The following is a 26,551-nucleotide window of genomic DNA, read 5'->3' as shown; positions in this document are numbered from 1 at the left end:
TGACCACTTGTCTCAGTCTTTAGAAAAATACCAGAAGAGCCCAATATGATTTGAAATAAAGTCGACTAGGCGTTCTGTTTAGTAACAATCTTCAACCTAAAGCTGCCAGGGTTTCAAACGCGCTCGATCTGATAAGAACCCACCACAAACTCAGACGAATTCGCTTTGTGATCACTAAATTGGCTGATATTAAAAACGCTATTTAAAAAAAATACTCTAAACATTAACAATCATTCTCTTCTCTTCTTGTTCTTGAATTATTTGTTTGCAAAATTACGACACGAAAAAGATGAGCCAGGACTAACAATAGCGTATAGAAATGCTCTTTGTACGTGGACAACAAAAGATTTTTTCTAGTGCTCGCTAAAAGCGTCTCCGCTTTACATCTAAGAACAAAGGATAATCACAACAGGTTTTTCAAAAATAATTTAGGTTTCAATTTTTATAAAAGTTCTTTCGGGTTTTTAAAAATATAATTTATGTTTTTAATAACTTATTAGGTTTTTGAAAACATATTTAAAGAAAAGAGAAATGAATTCATATTAAACTATGTCTACATTCTTGACGCGGCAGACGTCATTTTAATATAACATTGAAGTACAGTGTATTTTTTTCATTTTGTTTCCCTGATGTGATTAATCGTGGGTAGCCGTTGGGCCCTTTCGGGTTTTGGAGTGAGGAAATGGACCATGTTTAGGTTGTTAGAAGACGTTAGAAACAAGTCATGTCCAACCAATCCCATTGGAAATTTATAGGGATGTTTTATATGCACCAGTGGACACCTTTCGGCTGCAATGATGACCCTAAAGATGAGATGATCATCTAAGCTGTCAAAATGACAAGCGTAATGCTATGCTGCACATCATTTTGTAATTCAAAAACTTGTCTAAACTTCATTTTCATTTTACTCCTATAAACAATACGGCTATATAAACAAACTCTAGTATTTTTTACCGTGCTTTTCATAATATTGTTATATATAATAAAGAAATAAAAAAGAAACTATTATTAATACATATTTTTTATTTTGTCACAATAATATCCAAAATTCGACAGCCAAAAACATTTACTTGAACAATTTTTTTTATATATTTTAGTCGTATTTAGTATATATGTATACATATGTCATTATTACAAATGTCACAAAATCAAAGAATATATCCATAAGGGCCACATCCGCATACAGGTGCTGATGGTACGCTGGCAATAACAGCAGGTCCTGCCAGGGGCAGTTTTTCTGCCAGTAAAGAGCTAACAGTGAGAAGAGACAATGTGTCTGCCAAACTAGCAGCTACGGCGTTAGATTGGATAATGGCCGGTGTGGACACGGCTGGGGACAGAATAACTTCTGCTCCAGGACAACAAGCAGTTGCCGGCGATGCTACAACGCTCGGGGTTCTGAGGCACTGGCCGAAGACAGCCTAAGAAATTAAACAGAAATAAAAATAAAAACATACAAATTACTATTCACATACAATTATTAAACATTAAACATATAATTATAAACGAAATTTCGTGAAACACGCAAAAATTTAAGTTAAAAAAATGTAAACAGTTAATGAAAGTTCCATTATTCACCTCAAAACCAACAGCTACCACACAAAATAGAGCAAAGAGTTTCATTTTTTTTTCGTTTCACTTGATCTAATAATCGGTCGGACTATTTTCCAAAGAATATATACGATGCTATTTACCTAATTTATGTCACAATTTTATTAGGACACCTATTATCTACTTACTTTTGTTGAAATACAATAATTAAACGCGTTTGGAATTACTCAATCAAAAATGTTTATTGCGAAAGCAAAAACAGATTAATTCCTCTTCTTCTTTCTTCTTTTCAGTTGCTTCTACTCTTCTAAAACGCCTTGACGGAACCGAGGACAAGCTTTTTGCATACCATCCTACCATCTGCATGTCACGGCTTAGTAGTAATAAATAATTCAGTTATTAACTTGACTAGATCAGATCAGTGGCTAGGTGATGTATGGTCTTTTACTGCATACTTAACCCACAATGTAATGTACGATGTAGCAACAATAATTTGAAATCGTTGGTGACATATTGTGGAGATCCTGGTCTTAAACTTTAGTCAATGGTGAAACAGGCGTAATTTTTGTGTATTAATCAAAATTAAACCATTTCCCTTGATCACCCCATAACTTGGATAAGACTTTACTGATTTACCTTACATTTTTTTTTGTAAGTTAGCTATAACTTTGTAGGACGTTATTATGGGAAATTATGAATTATGTTAGAAGCCAATCTGCCAAAATTTTCACAAGTAAATAGCACAATAAACTAAATAAAAAAAAAACTTAAGAACTCTTGAATAAAAAAAGACAGGATAGAGTACAAAATTCATTGTGTTTATTAATTACAGTAAAATTACGGAAGCCCTGATATGACCGCGAATTTTATTTTATATTATTAATTCACCTAACAAAAAGTTGGTAAACGATAAAGGAATAATATAAAACAAATAAAGAATTTAAAAGCGCTCAAGATGAAAAATTGTCGAAGCTATAAATAAATTAGTTTATTGCACGTGTAAACTTTTTTGATAACAATATAAAACACAACTTGGACTAAGTTATAAGAAATTAGTTAGTATATATAAGACGTTTTGTCTTGAAAAGGCAAAAATTGATCCTTATTTTAAGACAAGCGCAGAAAACAATCAATTGAGAATGCGGTGTAAACATAGAACGTCACTAAAATGGCGGCTGTTGCGCATGCCTTTTAAATATGTACAACCACACGGGGCGATTTTCTAACTTGTCTTTAACATCTAAATTCCCTTAGAAGGAAATACAAATTACTTTACTTTAACTGACCAATTTTTGAATATTAATCACAAATAACCATGTGATTTTATTTCATCGTAAATAGAAATTTCCATAAAGAACCTTTTCAACAACTTTCGATGTTGTTTAGAAGCTCTATAAAATAGACAACATTTCTCTTTCTATTTTTAGAACCGGACAGCGTTAGATTGGGTGATATGAATAATTTTCAATAAAGACAGATGTCTGCATTCAATGTGATTGATGTTATGCTGCTCACTGAAACAAAAGTCCGTGAGCTAAAAAATTTACTCTTGACAATTGTATGCCAGTTAAAACGATGTCTAAATTTATCAACATGCTGTGTTATAGAATTTAAAATAATTCTATCCTGTATAGCTTTTGTCTAAGCAATATTTTATTACCATTTGTTAATCTATGAACTAGTTAAATGTAATACTTCAGATCTCCAAGGTTGCAAGGTATTACATTTTATAATTAGCAAAAAATGTTTCAACCTTACTGATTAACTAAAAAAAAAAACTAATAGGTCTTTCTAATTTATCTAAAAAATTTAAAAATGAATTCAAAACTTGGATAGAAAATCATCCTATGTGTTCCTGTTCCCACGTTCCCTAAAAATAGAGGGGTGAGGTTTACTTACATTTATATTGTATTATATAGCATCCGACTGCGGCACCATTAGTCGCAAGTGTACTTTCGAGCCTGAATGTCGTTATACAAAACTATTTACCATTATAGAAGCAATCAAAACAGTAAAAAAAATATTTATGTGCGAAAAAGTGAAAAAACTAAACAAAACTCCGTAAGTGGAAATTATTCTTTAAGTGCAGTGTGAAGGTAAAGTGAAGTTATGACGTTACATGCCTTACCGGCATTCAGTTACATGATACAGGAACAAAGTTTTAAAAAAATTGATTCGTCAACGAGTAGTATGCCTTCTTTAATTTATCGTAATCGGTAAGTTGAATCATAACAATGAGCTTTTAAGCATTCAAGAAACTTGTGGGTCGATCGATAACGTGATTGCGGCTTAGTTGGCCGTATCGATTATTATGCGAAAAAATATCATAATTATTAAAAGCAACTGCTTTTTACATCAATGTAAATCAATATTGGTATAATATTACACTAAAATATTACTTCCAGTTTTTGTATATTTTTTCTACAACTGATAATCTATAAACAATCTTTTATGTATTATATTAATAAAACGTTTTAAATTAGAATATATTAGAACTACTTTTAATTATTTAAAATTTTATTTATTACGTATAACCTAACGCATATGAACGAAACGTCACGTTTCCGGTCGCCATTATGAAAAATCATATAAAGCTACCGATTTAAAAAGTCACGTGGTTACATATTTCATGTACACAAATACCTTACTTTTGCAATTGTAAGGATAATCAGACAAGTTTGAACAAAGTTATAGTCACGACTTGCATGTCTTAATTCGTCATCGTGTTGTGAAACTGTCTGCTTGTGCTGCGTAATTTGCTTGCAAAAAGTTACGGTTTAACCGTGTTTTTGTTTTCAAAGTTTTATCAAGGCTTAACTACGATTTATCAAGATGACGAAGTTAATACAGCAGTTAAACTTTAGTAGTAGTAATTTCTACAACCTTGCTGGAATTGAGCCTAACTCCATTAAGGGCAAAACTAATTAGTAAGTTATATATACTTTGATTTTGCTTTTATTTACAATGCTTATTAATTTATGGTTCTCATATCACTCGATCGTGACACAAGTAAGTATTAATACATGAAAACGACATTATTTGATAGATATAATTTTTGTACTCTACGTCATCATATCGCACCATTAATGACACAATACATTTGCAGTGTTATAATGTCCATTGTTGCTATTGTTTTTTCCTGGACATTTTTAGTAAATGTATTTTAATTATACTAGCTGATTGTGTTTTGACAATAAAAGCATGAAATATTTTAAATAAGATATGTAATTTAACAATGAACTGATTTTTGTAATGACTTTGTGCATCTCAATCACCTTATTTCACTAAATCTATCCCTTTTTTAGTTATGAATTTTATTAAGCTATTTACATTAGTTAGTATAATATATAATGTATGTTATATCATAAATCCAAGCCTTGAAAATCATAACCCATACTTGTAAAATTTTGTATGAAATAAAATGGCACAACCGTCTATATTACAAGAATGTGGTATATATATGACATAAATTAATAGGAAATACAAAATCCATTAATTGATAATTCTGGAAGGTAAAACAAATATTCTTATTACCTGTTTTTTATAGTTAATCTGAGTTATTTTATTCTATTGTATTGAACAACACTATTTTAGAATCTGAAACTACTTTCAGCTAAATAAAATACAAATATGTAAACATCAAGAAAATTATGAAATAGGGTAGAAAAAATATTAATGTTTAAATATATAAAAGTAAGTTGGTGCTTCTTGTATTGTCTTTCATATTATCTGTACTGACAATAAGCCTTATATAATTCTCCATTTTTACAATCATTGTAGTTAAAAATACAATATTATAACCATTACTCTGTGGTTACCTTGTCTGCGACTTATTAGTTAAGTACAATACATAAAATGTCCCAGTTTCCTTTGACATTCCTTAGTTTTTTCCTATGTATATATATATATATATATATATATATATATATATATATATGCTATTTTCAATATAATTTTTTAAATATAGATAGGTTTGATCAACATAGTTATTTCAGAGTATAATGTCTATTCACACCTTGTTGGTGAATGTCATACAGCCATGCTGCACTTGCTGGTTCATGGTCTCCACTTTAGAATCTTAAAGTGCCAGCAGCAATCTTTTCTGGGTGTGCTAAGTGGCTCGCCCACTCACACTACAACTTGCACATCAGCTTTGCTGTTGGTCACTTTTGTTTATTTATGGATCTTCTGATTCATTATTCTAATATTATGATGCATACTTTTAAATTCCTCCTAATTTGACTATTCTAAGATTTTTGATTTGCCAATAAAAATTGTTAATGCAGATCCAGATATGCAAACTCTGCTTTTATAACTACCGTTTCTAACTTTCCTCCTCTCTTACTAAAGCTGTTTTGTTAATATTATATTAACAGAAGGAGGCAGATTTTGTATTAAAGAAGAAAATAAAGACAATGGCCAATTTAACAATATTAATTACCTAAAAAGGTCTGTTTATTATCACTATTTATGCAGAAGTTCAAGATGACTTTGACGGTCAGAAGATGCTTTTGAAAGGTATTGAAATTGGAACTATATGATGTATTTTGTGGACACAATTTTTCTATAAATGTATTAAATAAGGCTAGACTGATGAGGTAATTTATAATATTTAAAATATATATTTTCGTAACTTTAAATACAAAGTAGTAAATATTTATATAATATGGGGAACACATATAAAGAATAATAGAGCTATTATGAAAAACATCAACTTTTATGAAGTAATGTTTTCTAAAATTAGCATAATTCACTATTTTGTTAAAGGTGTCTCTGGATTTTTTTCCCTAGTAGAGTTCTTTCTATAAAAAGCTTGGTCCTGTGAACCATAGGTCTATGATTGACCATTATAATAAAAGTACAGATTTAAAAAATAAAAATAATATCTAAAATATAGCATTCACTATCATCATCAACAAGTTTTATTAGGACCACTTGTTAGATAGTTTAATATTGCTTCACATTTGTATCAATTGAGCAAGTCAATGCTTTGACCTTCAGAGTTAAGTATGCTGAATAACCTTTACTACCTTCACAATAATATAATATTTAGAATTGTGTATATGATATTCAACAGCCCAAGTTAACTTTGCAAGTGTTGAAACCAGAAGATTTTTAGTTATAATACATTTATTCCGAATTACAGTTTCGAAAGTTTTAAAGGTTACTTGCATTGCCTTATGTGCAATAAGTCGATGTAAAATATTTTAATTTCTTTTTTTATTTTCTTTATTTTCATCAAAAATGTAAAACTCAAGGAATAATGATAACAACGAAATTTATTTCATCTAGAAACATGTCTAAAAACGGCATGTTTTTTTATTCCTTGCATTGATTATGTCTATCTTTATAGAGTGCCAAATATTAACACGCAATTTCACCAGAAGTATAGCAGCGAAAGTTGCGTCATTCAAAAATAGAACTGAGCGTAGTAAAAAATTTCCGACCACGCCTTGGTCACAGGTTAAAAATAAAATGTAAACATTTTTCTTGCCAATTCGCGGATTTTTCTTCCTCGTGATTTTTGTTTATTTGGGTTTTCAATTGCCCTAACCTTAATACGCTCAATACGTTCACATTTTATTACAATTTTAAGATATAGTAATATACCAATGTATGGAAACATAGTTTACTGACATTGCGTAAGATGTAGTTTGAGTAACCATTATATTTACTTTCTGTTTCAGTCACTAATTAGGGTTCATGCACGACAATCACTGCATGTGCGGAGGTGGCTAGATATTGGTCCTTTCTTATTTAGGGTTGTCCTTCAAATAACATTGAGCCTTCTACACGTGGTGTGCTTATTGAAAAATTACAGATGAAAATATTATTCATACGTATAAATTATGCATATTTTATTTCTAATATAATATTTTAATTCGTTTTCATGTACGAATCATTTAGAAATTATCTAAGCACATATAGTTTTTGAGTTAAGTAAAAATAAATAATATTACAGAATGTGTTTTATATTAGTAATTAATACTGCTATAAAATTGATTAGATAAAAAATGGGCTGTTTCACGGTAATGGTATAAAGGAAGAGGAAATATGTAAAAAGGCTAATTTAAAGCGAAGTTGTAAATAGTTGACAGTCAAATATAAATCTTCGTTACTTTTTTACATGAGTACGTCACTAGGCAACTTTTCTAATGCGCATTTACGCGATTATATAATGTTGTAGAAAATACACTTGGAACTTGTTACTCTTCTTTGGCTATTTAATGTCTTTGAAATAATGTAACTGATAAGGAAATTTTGCTTTTTTGTATTCGTCTGAAGTGGCATTGGGCGGGGCATATCGCTTTTTCAACCAGCAGCCTTTGGGGCCAAAAAGTTCTCCAGTAGCGACCAATAACGTGGGCCACACAATAACCAATAAGGCTCTGTCACTAGGTGTACCGACGACATAGCCGGTTGAGGAAAAAGTCGTTGGATGCGAGTAGTGTAGCAGGTATTTGAGGGAGAACTGTCTTACAGTGAGCATGTATCGGCTGACATGATGATGATGTTGTTAAAAATTAGATCACCTGGCACTAATAAAATTCTGACCTCTTGTAATCTGCCTTAACTAAAATACATGAAAGTTGGCCACGGCAACATGTTTTCTTATTAATATGTGCAGTGACGTGATCTTATATGTGTCTATAATACAATGCATTTTGGCAGAGCTTGGTAAACAAATATATCTTACACGTTTTAAAATTGAGGAACGAAATGTATGAACGGTTTAAAATTATTTATTTACACAGCCACTCGGGACAAAAGAACATTTACATACACGACGGTATAATGACAAGAACAGACGTTATTAATTAATGTTTAATTAAGGTTAAAATCTAATTTATCTTCTGACTTTATAAAAGTTCGTACATACTACCACTTTTATTTATATTACAATTTCTAAAGCTTTTCTAATATGAAAGTTGCCAACCTCGAACAAGAATTATAAAATGATCGGAAACAGTCTGTGTGCAATCTCTCTTATATTGTTTTACTTCGAATCTATTTTTACTTTTGGCAAAGCTGTTTTAATTTGGAAACGGGTAAGTTTATCCCGCTTTCTATCAGTTCCCACTAGAATTTCCAATTAAACGCACGCTTTAAGAGAAAGAGAAAATAAATCTTTGAAATTTTAACATAATATGCTGTATACGACATACAGCAAAAGAATTTTCTTCAGAAAGATTCCATCTAAAAATCGATTGAAATTATTTTAAAAATTTCTTGAAGACTTAAAAAGTTATTTTACATTCCAGTGTTGTGATATATTAAAGTTAAAGTTTTTCAAAGATTTAATTTCCACTTAGTTTTTTTTTTTAATTTATTTTAATTCTTTATTTTCTACAATGGTCGTAAAACTCTACTGGTAAGAAGCATTTTTCTTTTATTGCTTTGATTGCGTTGGTTTTTCTTTCATTTGTTTATGTAAATTATTTTAATTTTCATGATCGTACGACTTTATGATATAGTTCTTATCTTTTATTTCGTAAGTATAATTTAAAAAAAAAAAGATTTTTTTCTTTATTCTTTAAAACGTTTTTTTCTAGAATTGTTTAGTTTTCATTAAAGTTATTGGTTGTTTATTTAATAAGTACTAGGAAAACTATTAGAATAAATAATGCAAACGAGTTAACATTTGAAGGTGAAATCTCACGGAACTAATCTTCGATATTTGTTACGGCTAAATATTTTTTAAATGTTAGTGTAGTGTAATTTATATTAATAACATTTAAAGTTTTCTTTTTCTAAAGATTCTTTTGTGGGATTTTGATTATTTAGACCCATTTTCCCATCATTTAGTGAAGCCGTTTTTTTTTTTTTTTATACAAGTTTGTAAATTGATGATTTTACATAGTGTACGAGTAATAAAATGGCACCTATGCAACACAGTTAAATGTAAATGTCTACGATATTCACACAAAATGTGAAGGAAATTTGTTTTCAAGCTTTTATTATAATTTTGGCAGAATGAATATTATCTGTTGTCAATACAGACATCAACTGCCATCGACTACAATGTTATTTAATTAGTTTTTCAGAGTAAGCGTAATAAGCTTAAATCGGTAGGGTTTTTTTTATCAAAGCCTATAAAAGTAATAACAACATCATCGCTGAAAAAATATGTCGCACCGCATATCGCTTAGTTGTCTAAGAGTAACATAGGTAAACTCGATTGTGCCCAAGATTTCATTGAAACTTTTTGGTAAAATAGGTGGATTCGGCTTTGAAGAGCGTTTTTATTGTACAATGCTCAAACATATTATTGTCAAACATTTTATAACCGACAGTATTTACAAAAGATTATTATTCTCACATGCCGGATGCTATAATTTGTGGAACATTTATGGTACATTTTTTTTTATTTATTCATGTCAGCCAATAGACGCCGTCTAATGGCATAGGACACTCCCAAAGAGCGCCACAATGGCCAGGTTTTTGCTGACCGCATCCAGCGACTTGCCGTTACCTTGGTTATGTGGACGGGCCACCTAGTAGGAGGCCTACTAACACCGCGTCTATCGGCTCTATAAAAAATGATCTAATACACTCAAATACCAAAAAATAAGTTTGGGGCGGTATATTGAAATTTCAATCGAATTTGAACATAATTGACGAAGTTTTCAATAAAAAAAAAGAACTCTCTCTCTCTTGTACAAAACAGTGGTCGTCTCAAAAACTCGGTCATGTAGACGACATGATATCTGAAAAAAAAAATACCTAAACTATTGCGTGTATAAAAAGTATAAGTAAATAAGTATAAAAGCTGTTCTGAACCAGTTTAGTACAGGAAATTTCGCATATTTTCAGGCTACGAAGAATAATGCCCATATATTTTAGTAATTTCTATGCGAGACTATTTATACGTTCTCTATTTACCCTATAAAAATGTTTTTCAGTTGTGTTTGTTTAAGAATTTTGGCTGTCACAGCTACAGGTAGTCTCCAGCAAATCTAATTGACTTTGTCGTGCCCTCAATGACGAGTATGTGACGTTTTGATATTTATTTGAACGTACTAACACAATTGAATAAACCATAGCACAAACATGTCGTGTTTATTGAACTTATCATTCTGATAGTGAAGATTTAATACATGTTTACCACAATAAGAGCGTTTTGTTGTTTGTCTTTTGATATAAATAGGTTTACCATATTTGTTAAAGATAATAGATAAGATTTGAAGCTGAAACTGTCAGCACGTATACAAAAAGTTTTAAAAGAAATTCTTGTATGTCATATTACTTCGAAGTACTATTTACTATTTATAGCATTAAAAAAATATTTCCTGTTAACGTTTTGCAAGACGGATTCTTAAACGGTTTCAAACGCAGTCTGTCTGGTTTATATATTTAATAAATAATAACATCTACGTGTTGATTGGTTGAAGTATCTTTAAAGGGATATAGCTTATTTGCCAGTAAAAAACTTTAAAGCCGCCGTAATATGTTACATAAATTTATTTATTCTATTAGAATGCGACGGGCCAATGACTTCTGGCTGTGGAAAATTTGCAGGGACAAACGGTCAACAATAATTAATTTTATTACGTAGCTATTATAATTTTGTAAACACTTTTTTCTTACTCTATTATTATTACGTGATATACTATATTTTTAAACCATTTATTCTTGTATAGGTGTACCACACATTAATCGACAGTAAATGAGTCATATTTTAAAGCTTTTGCACCAATAACCGTTTATATTTTGAATATAAAGTATGTTCAAAGTATGATAATAAGTAGATCATTCGCCAGTTTCGTATTTAATTCTCATAGGACATGTGTACTCGGTTTCGTTATGCCAATGGAAATTCACCGAAGTCGTCATCATGCACTTGCCGTACGTGATTGTAATGCATTTCAATCTTTGATATGCGCGTAGAGAAACGAAGTAATAAAGAGATTGTTAGTTTAATCATTAGTATAGTATTAAGAATAAGTAAGCAAATGGTAATTATAATTGTAAATATTAATATAAAAAATATTAGTCTCATAAAAGAGTAACGTAATGCGTGGAATACGGTCCACTGAAAATACAGTAAACCCAGCCAAAATCAATAATTCTGTCTTAGCGGGACGTCGAAGGATCGTGACAAGGTCACGTGGCTGTTCAACTTATACAAAAATGTTTAATGAAAAATATTTATGTACATACTTGATCGTAATTGAGATTTGAAATATGGATTAAAATAATAAAATAGAAAACTTCTACAAAATCTATGGCGATTGTATGAATGATTAGTTGCTATAGTTAAAGTATATCTATATATGAACGTACTATAAACAGCAGTATTAAAAATCATATTTAAAAATAAAACAGTAAAATTTTCTATAAGCGTTTGGTGATTCTATCAGTAACGATTTCATTGGGAATATTATACTAATTTTTTACTAAAAGTAATAACAGGATAAGCTCAAAAGTCCATATGAGCTTAAAGGGGTTTACGAGTCCCATTTATTACCAGGGAAAAATTTACGTAAGGAAAACATTTACTGGTGGTACTGAACATCTATACTGATGGTACGGGGCTATTTGCTATATGAATAACCACGATTTTGAACCATACCTGCCATCGGGCGACGTAATTCTCTAGTATTCTCTTGAACTTTTTAACAAAAAGTGTAATTATCATGTTTTGTTGTCAGTCCTTAAATATTTATATTTTAGATACATAATATTAGTTACTTAGAAAACGTAAAAAGGTTATAAACTAAATTTTTTCAAAAAATCTTTAAAAATTAATTTTGTGCCGTATATGACACAGATGGAAAACGTTGTATGCAAGACGCTTATCACCGATCATATTGTACATCTGGGTGGGCTTATGTTGATGCCCTACGACTGAAATATATATAATAATAATGAACTAACATGTACATGTATTCAACCATGAAAATTTGAAAATTAGACCTAACTATGGAAATTTTGTGTTGCGAGAGGAACAACCACAAAATAATAGTTTAAAAAAAAGCGAACATTGATGAATTCAATCTGTTCTCACTTCTTTCATTTAAAAGGTCGCGGAAGGTCGCTAACAGTCGCTAAACTTCTTAAAAATAATCTACCTAAGGGGGAAGTTGAACCAACATGTAGGTCTTCACTATCCAAAGCAGATAATTTTATTTGATTAGTAAGGAACAAAATCCCGCTTGCGAAATTTTAACTTGTATTTTTGTGACGCTAAGTCTCCCGTGGCCCTATGTGGGTCCAATTAGAGCATTCAGTGTGTGAATGGTAAGTGAATGGAAAAGAACCTTGAAGATTAAATTTTCGGCAATTGTAAATATATGTGTTTTGTTGCAGTGGTGACTGCGCGTCATTGAACGCGGCCAGCAAGCGCTCGGCTTTGTCGGCTTCCGACGCCGAGTGTTTTTCGCTGTGCCTGGGCGCCGGGCCTCTGTGGTAAGTCTTTTTTAATCTATCGTCCAAGGTACGTGAATAGTTCAACAGGAAACAAAAGCCAGGAGATAAATATGAATGACGTATTTAAGATCGAAACAGATCACAAATAATTTTTTACAAACTAGCATGTGCGCTGTAGGGCATGTGATATAATGCAGCTCTGTTGCTAGGAGTCCAGTGGGATTACTCAGAATTACTCTAACAAGTTAAAATAGGGGCTCCGCGACGAGTTTTTCTTTAAATTGAAAATGTTTTTAAGTGAAAAAATTAACCTCTCTATAGATTTTTTTCATATAGTAACAGGGGTCGATAAAAAATTATGAATTCTCTAGCTTCTGTTAAGTATTAAGTTTATAAACTTTATAATAGAAATTGTGTTTACATTGTTTCTGACATTTATAAGATTACAAAAAGAAATTCTCGGTGAATTTTGTCATTTAGTAAGATTGGTTTATGTTCCGATCTGTGAACCAAATAAAAAAACTTTGGTGTTACGCCATGGTATAATATTTAAAAAAATAATCAGCATCTGAAGAACTGAGTATCTTTACCTAATAAGTAATCAACGCGGGGACTATGCACTATGACCTTCCAAAACCTAAGAATCGTAAATAATAAAAGATCGACATTTGCCGACTGGCAAACGGACCTGCAAAACACAGAAAAAGCTCCAATTTTTTAATTAATGTAAAGGCCCGAAAAATTATATAATAATTTCAAAATATCATGCTCATCGGCTCAAATTCATTTAGTTTAGTTACTGTTGTCAAATTAGCGAATAAATTAATTATTCACGGTGAAAAATAAGAAAATTAACTTCTTAATTTTACGCTTAATGTGTATTTAATCGTTTTACACTGTATTAATATATATATCTTATGGCAGTGATATAAAAAAATTTTAAAATTAGACTAATATGCTTTTTTTCTAACACTTATGACTACGTTAACATCAAATATATACAACTAAAAGTAATAGTTTTGCCACGGGTAAACAGTTTAACATATTTGTCCGTTTAGTCGTAAACGAATTCTTTAAAAGTTATATTAAGGAAATCATTCAAATTGATTTCTATCTGGGTAAATAGGAATAGTGGAAATGTTTCAGATGTAATATAAACACGTACAGGTTGTACACATTACATTATTGTCTCTCAAACTTATTATCATTAAGATGAAGAAGGTGTTTATCCCATTAACTGTTTTTATTGACAAGCCATGTGTGTGGTAATAATCGCAGGTGGTCCTGATGTCCCTGCGCATGGCTCGGCACCGCCCGGAGGGGTGAATAGCGGGGCTTCGAGCCCCGCTACACCATCCACCCCCACCCACGACGACAACAACCGTAAGCTGTTCTATATTTACTGCTTATACTATAACAAACAAAGACTTAAACTAGCTACGTATAACTACTATAGATAATAAAGAGCTTTGGGTTTAGGATAAATAAAAAGCAGATTCTCCGAACTAGGGTTATGTTATAGGAACCGCTTATCATGTTATAAAGGAATGCGTCCGAATACTCGAAGAAGCTATATATTTGTTCATTAGACAGGTTATGTATATATAAATTTATAAATAAATATTTATTATAAATAGTACGTACACACAATTGGATATAAATTATGAGTAACAAATCTAAAAACCAAACTCCAGCTAATTAATAAGCTGCTAATAAAGATTTAAAAAGGTAAAGGTATATATATATATATATATATATATATATATAAATATGCTAACCATGTCGTCAAATATGAAATACAATTTCTAAAAAAGAAATATACTTTGAAGGATTAAATGACAACATTCTCCTTTGATTACAAAAGTATCTTATATTAAGCATATTCTAACAATTATTGTTAATCGTGTAATAGTTATTCTACTGTCTTTTATACTCAAACAGTGTCGAAATCAAAATATCAATTAATCTAAGATATTAGTATAACGAAGACTGTTATTTTGAAATAAATTAGCTTCGCTACAAGATGGTGTGTATGAAAAGAGAATGTCTGTTTTCGTTTTAATATATAGGGGGGTTCGGAAACTAATGTAGCTTTCTTAAGTTAAATTCACACGACTACATTTTTAACAAGTATTTATTTTTAATCATCAATGTATTTACCTTCGTTATCAACAACTCTTTGCCATCTAGTATACGAATTTTCAATACCGGAGCGGTGAAAATCAATCAGTTTTTCTGTAAAATATGTCGACAGCAATATTACTTTGCGGTTTCCCTAATACAATCTGTACATGTTAAGATATATTTATATAATCTGTAAAAAAAATATTTGTTTGTAAATAAAGATTAATATGTTACTTTTTTTCACGACTTAGTAACGCAATTGCATCGAACGACGTAAGACCCCTAGCTTAGCATCAAATAAGCCATGTTACGTGCACTTACTATAGGTCCCGGGATTAGAATTTATAACGGCTTGTAAATTTTTATTTAAATGTGCGTTTACCGGCGCTTATTTTTGTGCAGTTGCTTAAATAGTGTTATGTACCAGGTGACTTGTTGAGCGCTCTACTATGGGCCAGCGCGAGCTCGTTGGCAAGCAGCGCGGAGAGCCTGGCCACGGAGTCCGGCTCGCCGTCGCTTACCCATCCGGCGCTGCACCCGCAGAGGCGCGAAGCGGTAAGTCCAGTCATTGTGTATATTATCAACTCGTCATTATATAAGCTGATAGATGCACACCAATAAACCATTGGCCTCCCATAAGTATCGACAAGATGACAGGTCTTGCACTGCTTACATCCAGCAACTGCCTGCGACCTTTTAAACGCCCTTCCCAACTCGGATGGGTAACGTTTAGGAAGCTTTGAAACATTTTCGCGTCTAAAATACCACAATGCCTGAAGACGACGGTCTTTTAGCAGTGTGTGTTTCCTATGATGATAAATTATAAACTACCTACTCAATAACATATTTTACATACAGTATACATTGCTAGAGTAGTGAAGAAAGTAGTAAAGGCGTTAAGAATGCTTTAAATGCCTTAAGGCAATGGCAATTTAAGAATGATCTGGAAGTGAACGAAGCTGACAATGACAAGAATATTGCGAATATCTTTATATGTAATAAATAATGTTGACGTACAAGATATTATTATTTTAAGTCTAGCACCCAGCTCAAACTAGATTTTGAGTTATAGTTTTGTATAGTATACGACACTCCTTCATACATTTCGGTCATAACATTGTCATAGTATATGGTTCACCCAATTCAAAAATCAATGGTATCAAAAATAATAAATAAGTTTAAAATTAATATGAAAAATCGTTTTCAAAATTCGTATTACTACATATTAAATTTAATCATTGTTTATTATCTGATTTTATAATGCTAGAAGTGAATAGCTTAGCACGTTATAATAATAAAAAAAATGTATCTTATTTCAGAGCTATCACTCTTTACATGGTGAATCGGAATAACTGAAAGGTTTTTTTTAATAAATGAGATATAAGTAGTTATTATAGTAGACATTGATAGTTATTAGTAGTATATTAATAAATATTTATTAATAAAAGGTCACCATTGCTTTTTAAATTATCAAGAAACAATGATTATAAATTAAAAAAAATAGTTTTTTTACTTTTTGATAAACTTTCGTATACCAACACAACTGTTATAATATAGTATCTAAAATAATTCTTTAAATGAAAACTTAATTCACTAAGGTTTTGGAAATCTTTTTATATACACAACTATAATGTTCCAAGCGTCTCTTTTTATTTAGACATCATTGACTCACGTTAGTTCTAGTCATCTCCTGAAGTATGTGAAATATAAAAAGGTAACAATAATTCACCCATTATATTAATTCAGACAGTTTTTGCCATGGTTAACAGGAGTTTTATGTTAATGACTGTTTTCAAACATCTTGTGTGCATCTTACCCATCATATCACTCGCATGCCTCAGAGATGGGTTTTATAGTGTGATTATTATCTGTAATCTATATAGAATACGATAAAAATAATCTTCTTGATACAATTGATTGTTTATCATAAATTGACGACATAAAATACTACAAATATCCCTTTTGTCAATATATGATTCTTTTGAAATTAATACTGTATCTATTAAAACAATTAATATAACAGGTAATAAGCAAGATTTTGGAACGCAAAGATCGGCAGCCTGTGAAGATTGATTTCAAGATCTACCTCACAGAGAACACAGTTACTCGCTGGGAAGCTGTAAGTCAATATTTATTATTAAATCATAATCTGTTTAACATTGTACAGAAATAAATTCACCATTTTTATATTATACACAAATAAATCCAGTAAAATGTAAGTGTTTATACATTATTATCATGCATCCCTAACATTTTATGTAAACCATATGATTACATGATAAATTTACAAATAATTCTGTAGTAGACACAACATACATACTTATTTACTAGAGATGTATATTGATCATAGTAATTATTGAGGGCAATGACTTGTTGACATCAGTAACATAATTTATATCTTATCTAATGCAACATATAATGTAGTCTATGTACATATGGTGTAAATATCTATTTCAGGTGGTGCATGGCAATACCATCTATCTACGCATGCCTGGAGTGTTGCAGTCTGGCAGCAAGGAAAGCTTTATGCTTCTCCTTGACTTCGCTGAAGAGAGACTCGGCTGCAAGAAGTAACTATTTTCATTTCGTTATATAATGGCTTTCTATCTCTTTTTACTCGTGTTAAACCATAGCACAAGTCTTATTGTGCCATCATTATAATTAAATAAACATAGGGAAAAAGTTCATTTATTTAACATTGGAATATTTATCAGGACTCTTATTGATCATTAACCTTTTTTTACTCTATTTGATTTTTGGGCCTGCTCTTCTTGACAAGGTGTTATAATTGTGGAGAAGAAACGTTAAGAAAATCCACAACAACACATCTAATAAAATAGTTTAAAGTTTTAAACAAGTTTATGTATATACTACACTTTCTGTATAAACACAAAGTAATCAAGTGACAACCTTGCCAAGAATTCCTGTCATTTAAATAATTGTTTATTGAACAATAGGCTTTTTAGTATTTATTATGAATTTCATAAACGGTAGTTTAATAATTGATACCTACGTCTTATTTGCCGGGAGGGGCATTCCAGTACCGAATGGCCTGAATGACTAAAGGATTGGCCATCAGACATTGATAACCTTCCCAACCTAATATGTTTTATACACAAAATTAAAGATATATGTACGGTCTCATCGACCCAACTTGCAATATGAGTTGTACAAAAATGTTAACAATATATGTTTGCAGCTGCATCATCTGCGTTCTGAAAGCGCGCCCGGACAGAGCCACGCTACTCCGCACCTTCATGTTCATGGGCTTCCAGCCGCTCGCGCCCGCCTCGCCGCTCATGCCGCAGGAGATCAACAACCCCGACTACATGTTCTTGCACTACAACATGCAGTAAACAACTCACCTCTGGCACTGTCTTTTTTCATAATATCACACAATCTATATATTTTAATCACTTATACAACCAAAAGTAGAGTAAAAAGTAGTGAGCAGTTTTGCCAGAGGCTATTGACAGTGACAGCTTATTAAAACCATATAGTAGATACAATTGACATATAACATGTCAACTTGAATATGTCATTTGTTAAATTTATTGGAATGTCTAATTAAATGATTAATAAATAATAACACATAGTCCCCATCATTAGATATATTTGATCAATATTTAAGAAATGGCAAGTATCATATATCACTCGTGGTATATTAATGGAATTAAAATCTTTAACGTTGCAGTATTAAAAAAGTAAAAGCTGTCACATGTAGCGGTGGAATTTTTAAACACATTTCTCTTCTAAAAAATTGCATCGGGCTTGCTAGTGGTACCGGTAAAGCGTCAACAAGTCTAGTATATAGATATTTAGCATGTATTGTATTGTGTAGTGTCATCGATTGCTTTTAATTTCTTTAAAACGTGTTGAGATAAAATGTGGGATTTAAAATACAGTTCCAGCACGTTCATAGTATGCTTGTACTATATAGAATCGCAAGAACTTACTCGCAATATTTTTTTTGGCTTAGAAGAATCAAAAAGCATTTTCGGTTTTAGGTATACTTTTATTTTCTACAAACAGCTTTGATATGCTTTCAATTTTGAAATTTAACTTTCAAATCTGATATGTAGAAGTTTACTTTAGTCTTATTATATTTAACGAAGTATATGTCGTCGTGTATTCATTATTCGCCCACTCCGGGGTAGAGCGCCAAAAAATATAAAAAAAAAAAAACAAAAAAAATTAAAAAAAGAAAATCAAAAAAAATGTCAGTTTGTATAATATTTCGATCTCCACTTTTGACACAGTTTGAGTATGTACACACATTGCGTTAAATGACCATACCTTTTTTGTTCTAAATTTAAAAATTCATGTTATTTTGCTTTATCTCTAACAAATAGTTTTAAAATTCTGGTCCCTGCATATTGGCTTCGCAAAAATAAATTTACTCTTAATGAGTGCATTGTATTATTGCTTTGCAATAGTGTGTGCATACGTAAAACCATTTTAAATATTTTTCCACATGTTCAAAAGTATTTCATTTTTAAATCACACGTTAAATTTGTGGCCTGTACATTAAGGACTTATTTCTCTAATGAATGCAAATCGTTATTGTATAGGTAACAAACATTTCAACTCTTACTATTTGAAATTAGTATGTAAGCGGTTTCATGTTTTAAAATCTTTTATTTAGTATTTGTATATGATATCTGGACGTATGCCATAGCATAACTACATACATTAAATAATTAAGTGTTGTAAAAGTGAACCTTCGGCGTTAATTATTTTAAATGATTGCCATAAATATTAGAATTTCGCATGTTTTAAATTTTGTCAAAACAAAAAGTTAATTATAGATTCTTTTATAGTTTTAAACACACATTGGCAACAGATTTATAACATACATACATTTTGGCTTTGCAGTAGTTTCATAATATATAATAATGGTTCGCTTTTACAGTTTTCAGAGTAATAGAGCCCATCTGTTTAATATATCAGATGTGAATGTCTGTTACTGCATATGGCATTAATCCTTATATCTAGTTTTAAGTGTATTTGATTCGTAGTAATGATCAATTATTAGTATGAGCATGTTCGCTCCATTTAGCCATTAGGATTACTTTAGCAGCGATCCCGATTTGTTTCATTCAGTATTTCTTTGTGGAGTATTATAAACAACTTTTTATTGACTTAGAGGGTACGCTGCGTGTAGTGTAATAAGTTTACTTTATGAAAAACCAATTAAAATTTATCTTAACCAATGTTCGTTTTATTTACAAGCTCCCTAATAACTTATGGAATCTGCAGCAACTTATTTTCCATAGTATATATTTACATATTCATTCTGAAATAACTCTATTTTAACTAACTTACTCATAACAACGATTTGATTAATTCTAACACAAACTACATCATGGAAGTGGTTTTTATTAAGGTTACCCAAATATGAACAATAAAGGTGATGATATCCTATAGAATATTTGTAACAAAAAAATAATTTAACAATTTGCTGATGTGGGAACATACAAAAAGGGAGGGATTAAGTTTTAGACAAATGTATGCAAATCTATGTAAATAAAAAACCTCTTAGGTACTATTACAGATGAAGGATATTTCGAGATATTTCACACACAATTCTTGTACCGAAATACACACATGAACACAATAAGATTTTATTCAATAAACCAAATCATACCCACAGCTTAAGCTGTTTTACATCATTTACAGTTGCATTATAGTTTTACGTAAGCCTTTTTTTCTCGAAAAAAAATTGGGAAAAATTGATCTAATTTTAAGGAAAAAATATAACAATCTTTAAAAAGACGAAAATTACTAACCCTACTATTTCTTGCTAGTTATTCTCGGTAGGTGGTGCGTTACGAACTAACGTAAACTTAAATTTTATAAAGTAAAGCTGTTTTGACTTAGACTGAACTTGGAACTTATACACCTATTAGAAAAAAAAATCTGATTAATGCGACAGGGGAAATAGCAGTTCATCTGGTAGAAAATGCTTATCAATCACATGCTTGACTTAATGCAACAAAGCAAGTGAGTCTTTCCAGTTTAGAATTTAGCTTGCACGGATTCAAAATACGATAAAATTTAAAGGAGAACGCGTGTGGAATGCCTGACCGGAGTGTGTGAATAAAATATATTTTTATATTACCCTATGCAGTAATTGACAAAAGCTTAATGACAAGTAATTAGTACTGTAATGATAATATAGAAAGCAAAAGCGTTTACGAAATTTGGATTACTGCATTTTTTTCTCTACAGACTGCTGACAGAAGAAAAATGTATTGTAGAATGTAATAACATTCTACGATACATTTTTACATTATTAAAATATATTACAGTACCCGGCGAAAAATATTGCACAATTATGTGACGTTTTGTCAGTCGTGCGACAAAGATAACGCTCTACGAAGGCGAAAATAGCCGACTGTCTCTTTCCAAAGGTCGATGTGCAATATTTATCGCCGGGTACTATAATATAACACATTACAGTCAACACTATAAAGGGTAATTGGAAATAGGTTTTAAAGGCTTGAATTTTTTTACTGACGAATGACCTGTACTTAACTGAACCTGTACGTAACTTGTAGTCTTTAATGGAGTCATTGAGTCTGTAGAATATTAGGAATATAGGTAGGAAATGCCAAGTATCTTTAATCAATTTCTAATATAATTTAAAGATTTAACTAAATGCGTTTTTATATATATATACATATATATACATATATAAACATATATATATATATATAACATGAATAAAAATATTATTATATAAATAAATATTGTATTTTTGATATTAGATCAAAAAACCATCATATAGTAGAAATTGTTATATTTGTGTAAGAAATGTAAACTTTAACAATGTTTCAACATTTTCGATACAAGGCAAATAACTACCAAGTTACAATTAGTAATAAAATTTATATCTCTAAATATTAACACATATTTACCTTATACAGAAAAGTACACTAGTATTATATTGAAAAAAAAAACAATATTGCTACGAAAAGCAAAGGAAAATGCGTGACTATAATAAATTTTGTGAATATATGTTGGATAAATATTGACTTGCCTTGTATTTCCCAACCTGTCATGTTAGCTGTTGAGCCCAAGCCTCTTATCAAAAAATATTAACTGTGATACCCTTTTATTATTAAACTATGAGATTCTTAAAGTGATAAGTATAATGTAATGATTAAAGGCTGGTTCAAAATCAACAGTCTTCTTCCTAACTACCCTTTGTATATATTATAGTCAGCTTAAGATCAATCTTCAATGAACTTGCTATGCCAATTACAGCCCTTGTCTTCATCTCAAGTTGATCTAATGTCTCAACATCAGAAATACATGACCTGTTTGTGTTTTTGCATTATTATTCACGTTATAAGCTTCAATCTGACAACAAATAAAGACATATTATTAACAAATACAAGGCCAAGGTCCATAATCCGCCTATTTTATATTATTTAAAAATTAAGTTGAAAACTTTTTTTTATTTGGATAACTACTATAACAATTGTTATAAAGGAAGGTCAAGTTAATAATATTAATAAACTAAATAAAAAGAAGAAAAGAAGAAGAGGAATATGTCTATTTTATATAGAACAGAATGTACATGAATACGAATCAAAACCCAGCAATAATGGACCAATTACATAATCAAGGTCGTTGGATACAGGGAGTCCAAGACTGGTCACCATGGCAATCTTGGGAGAAGACTCCTGTGCAATGGGTGTCCATTGGTTAACATGACAATAATGATGAAGCGACATTAACATGATATTTTAAATATCCCAAATTATGAAACAGAAAATGGCCTAAAACATTTACATTAATTTTTATGATATCAGTGTATTTATCTGTAGTATCAAAAGTAGTTTAACATCAATAATTATCGGTTATATTAAAAAGTTATACAAATTGACAAATAACAAATAAACAGGACAGGAACTTTTACTAATCTTTAGCTAATTAACGTTTTTTGTTTTTTTTTTTTATTTAATTTAAAATGTTTGGTTCTTCAGCTGTTTCTTTTTGGCACATAAAGCCAGTATCTGTACAGGCCTCTTATTTGTGATCCATGTTTCCTCTTATTTTAAGACCAAGTCTGATTCAATGAAGCACTATTAAGTTCCTCAAAAATATCATTTGGTAAAAATAAATGGTTAATTATAAATAGAAATTTTTGTGTATCTTCTGTTAATTCATTTTGTAACTTTACTTTAGTAACTCTTGTTTTAGAATTGAGCATGTATTGGGTATGAACATTAAATCTTAACTAAGGACAACCTGCTTATTATAATGTTTTAAATGATAAAGCACAGATCAAATGTACCAGTATGTATACTTCAGTCAATAGCCCAAAAAAATAACAATAAGGTCTATTCATAATTTCCTTGAATTATACACTATGATCCTGTAATAAAACTATAGATTACTAAGAGTATATTTAAATATATCTTGATATACTAGTAAATGCCACTTAGATATTCTTAACAAATATACTATTTAATGGAATCAGGCATTATTATTAAAATATACTAACACTAGCATTATATCAACAATGTAACAATTTAGTTCATTAATAATTATATCAAAAGCTAATAATTTTAGTTCATTAATAATTTTATCAAAAGCTAAATTTTATATTACAAAAATTGCACCATGAAAACTTAATTGCTCCTCTCTTATGTAAAATTCGCCGAACCTGCAAGTTAAAGTTTTTTATACACGCGAAAAAAATAGCTTATGTCTCCTTCCAGCTGCCTTTCGCCAGGTATTTCTTCCTCATCAACTAAGTGGAACTGTTGTTTGTCTATATTGGGGAAGAAGGTGTCACAATCAAATGACTTTTGAATTTCAGTCAAATAAATTTTTCCACAGTTCTTATGTTCCATTGCAGCCTGAAAATAACACAAAACAACATTAATTTTAATACTTGTTAATCAGATAGACTATTCTGTCAAAAGTTATCTATTTTAAGCTGTCAATTAGAGAAAAAATGAATAAATGTGTTTCAGAGTGATTTCTTTATTTATTGATAATAATGATTTTTATGATAGTATTCTTTTTTTATATATTAAAGACTAGTACTACTGTAATTGGTGAATACGTGTTTTAATTTACTCTGTGATTTGCATGAAACAAAGTCTACTTTTCACCATTATTCTTGAAATTTATTTAACTTTAAAAAAATTACCCTTTAACATTCCTAGTTTTTGTGCAATTTTATGCTTTATTTTAGACTTAGCAATAGAATTAGTAAATTACTATTATTTATAAATAATACTGTTTACAAAACTACAATTGTCAACCAGTGATTTAAAAAAACAAGTACATCTATCACATTTTAGTCAATGTTATGTTGTATAAAAAATTGTGGTTAATCTAATGTAAGGGACCTACTAGGTAATTTAAGTGATAGCTGCAAGTATTTCTGCTACCTTATTATAGTGCCCAAGCTCAGTTCAGCTACTATAATAATCAGATTTAAGTTTGCATTAGCTAATAAAGTTATTACACTAATGGGACAATCTCTTGTCCCAAGGGGATAGGTTTGAATGTGAAACAGAGTAGCAATTTTATATCTAAAGCTTGTATAACGCACTTTTCAGCAACAAAATATTATCTTATGATAATATGATCTGATGGTTAGCTGATCACTTCTTTCTCTTAATTAATAAAAAAAATAGTATAGTTCAACTCATGCCGACATATGCTTCTATGTTTTTGTTAAGCTTGTATACATATAGTGCCTGTGCAATAAGATAAAAGGTACAGTCCAGGTATTTTTATTTCAGGTTTGCAAAAACTTTTAATACTACAAGGGCTTAAGTAAATAATTTGTTTATTTATTCTATGTCTCTACTAAAACTTTCTTATGACTATTATGCTCCCACAATGCACAGCACTGCACTAAGATGAGTTAATTGTTAATGTAATGACCTATTTATAAATATAGGAAAGTTTGATTTATTTATTTTTTTACCTTGTAGATCAATGATCCTCCAATAACCCATGTAGATTCTATATCTTCTCTTCCTTCAATATAGCTTATTGCCTCATCTAAGCCAGGAACAACCACTACACCATCAGGTACCTTAAAATTATTTCAGCATTTATTAACAATTTTGACATTTATTTACAGTAAGGCAAGGTAACACATATTCCTTTTTATTATAATAACTTCACTTTATTTATATCTATATACAAATAATAATTCGATAGTCTGAACTTATTCAGTTCTCCTTTAGATAAAATTTTTATCATTAGTAGTATAATATGTGTATAATATACATTTTAATTATCAAATTGTCTTGTTGGACTGGAAAATTTGAAAGTGCAATAGCATTCTATGTATTAAAACATTATAAATGTCTAGAATAGAGTAAAAGGTGCAATCCAAATTATTCTGAATTTGAAATACTCTATAACGCAGACTGTATGAATTAATTTATATATATACACGCATTTCTTTTGCTCCATAAATGCATATTGTATACTTTCATCAAAAAGATTCAAACATATTAATAAATATCATTCAGGAAAAAGAGATACTAAAATCATTTTATCTATGTTCTGTAAATAAAATCTTTTTTTCTATGGGATATGTGGCTGACCTGCCACTTCAGACTAGCAATGCAATTGAAATGATGATTAATAATTTAATTTTACCTTTGCTTTTACATTATCCACATGATGAGTTAATACAATGTTAACTCTTTTATGTAGGGGTCGATAACTATCAGGTATGCCATCCCATGTTCTTCTTCCCATTATAACAGCATTAATTTTTTTCTCATCCATAACTTTTGTAGTCATAGTTGTGAAGTAAGCCATCTCTTTCCTAAAAATTTAAGCTCTGTGACAGGTTTAAATTTTTTCATAATAAATTTAATTCCTAAAAATTGGTAAATCTGATTTGAAAAAATACTTATACTGAATCTTTATAATACATAATGCGCCCGTTTTATGTTGACAGTAAGAGAGAAATAATTTCCAATGTTTTTTATTACTTACAGCCCTTAAATGAAAAAAACATATTTTTAGTGTTCAATACCGTAAAAAAATATATAATATTGTCTATAGCTGCTTTACAAACTTACTCAAAAGTATTAATATTGCAAATGTATATAATAAAACTTTAAGTTCTATAGTTACTACAAGATCAATTGAAATTTAAAATAAGGCTCTTAAAATAATTCTTTCAATGAACTTACTTCAACTTCCATGGCAAAGTTCCATTAGCACCAATACCCATATTTTCGCAAGCCGCTGCTATCAAATTTAATGTAGTCTTGGTCATTTTCACAATTCTGTATTTTTTAATTTTAATAATTTAAAGTTTTGCGACTGCAATAACAATGAGTATTTTTCAACACGAGGTTACATTGAAATTTAAATCTTTATATTAAAGCGCGTGTGACATTGACATAGTAATGTAGCCATAAATAATAACGCACCTTTCAAAACAGTGATAATATAAATTAATCACAAGAATGGCCAAGTACATGAAACAATTAAACACAACATTTAA

At 30.2% G+C, this 26,551-nt stretch overlaps 2 protein-coding genes across 2 annotated transcripts; one reads left to right on the top strand and one right to left on the bottom strand.

The window, feature by feature from the left end:
• The first annotated feature begins 4,244 nt into the window (after positions 1 to 4,244).
• Oda (Ornithine decarboxylase antizyme) lies at positions 4,245 to 20,258 on the top strand. Its single transcript, XM_068765818.1, is given in 8 exon segments — positions 4,245 to 4,478; positions 12,862 to 12,960; positions 14,200 to 14,206; positions 14,208 to 14,304; positions 15,473 to 15,600; positions 17,069 to 17,164; positions 17,503 to 17,615; positions 18,245 to 20,258. Coding segments are annotated over 8 exon segments (792 nt in total). The 5' UTR covers positions 4,245 to 4,383; the 3' UTR covers positions 18,402 to 20,258.
• A 3,405-nt stretch (positions 20,259 to 23,663) lies between these two features.
• On the bottom strand, positions 23,664 to 26,405 carry Dhfr (dihydrofolate reductase). Its single transcript, XM_068765967.1, has 4 exons — positions 26,235 to 26,405; positions 25,690 to 25,861; positions 25,004 to 25,114; positions 23,664 to 23,918 (listed from the first exon to the last, which is right to left on the bottom strand). Exons 1-4 carry the CDS (start codon positions 26,318 to 26,320, stop codon positions 23,730 to 23,732), a joined length of 558 nt encoding a protein of 185 aa, XP_068622068.1. The 5' UTR covers positions 26,321 to 26,405; the 3' UTR covers positions 23,664 to 23,729.
• Between the last annotated feature and the right edge of the window lie 146 nt (positions 26,406 to 26,551).

The sequence above is a fragment of the Battus philenor genome, unplaced genomic scaffold (genome assembly GCF_028537555.1).
Source record: "Battus philenor isolate CCGP_79_NKW_IND1 unplaced genomic scaffold, ilBatPhil1.0.hap1 SCAF_20, whole genome shotgun sequence".
NCBI lineage: Eukaryota > Metazoa > Arthropoda > Insecta > Lepidoptera > Papilionidae > Battus > Battus philenor.
The sequence above is the reverse complement of the archived record's forward strand: the minus strand, read 5'-3'. Positions and strand labels throughout refer to the sequence as shown.

What these genes read in the sequence shown, in the direction of transcription:
- Dhfr (XM_068765967.1), bottom strand. Translation starts at nt 26,320, where the DNA reads ATGACCAAGACTACATTAAATTTGATAGCAGCGGCTTGCGAAAATATG. An exon ending in TGGATAATGTAAAAGCAAAG is followed by an intron (nt 25,115 to 25,689) that starts GTAAAATTAAAT and finishes AATAATTTTAAG; the next exon opens with GTACCTGATGGTGTAGTGGT. An exon ending in GAGGATCATTGATCTACAAG is followed by an intron (nt 23,919 to 25,003) that starts GTAAAAAAATAA and finishes TGTTATTTTCAG; the next exon opens with GCTGCAATGGAACATAAGAA.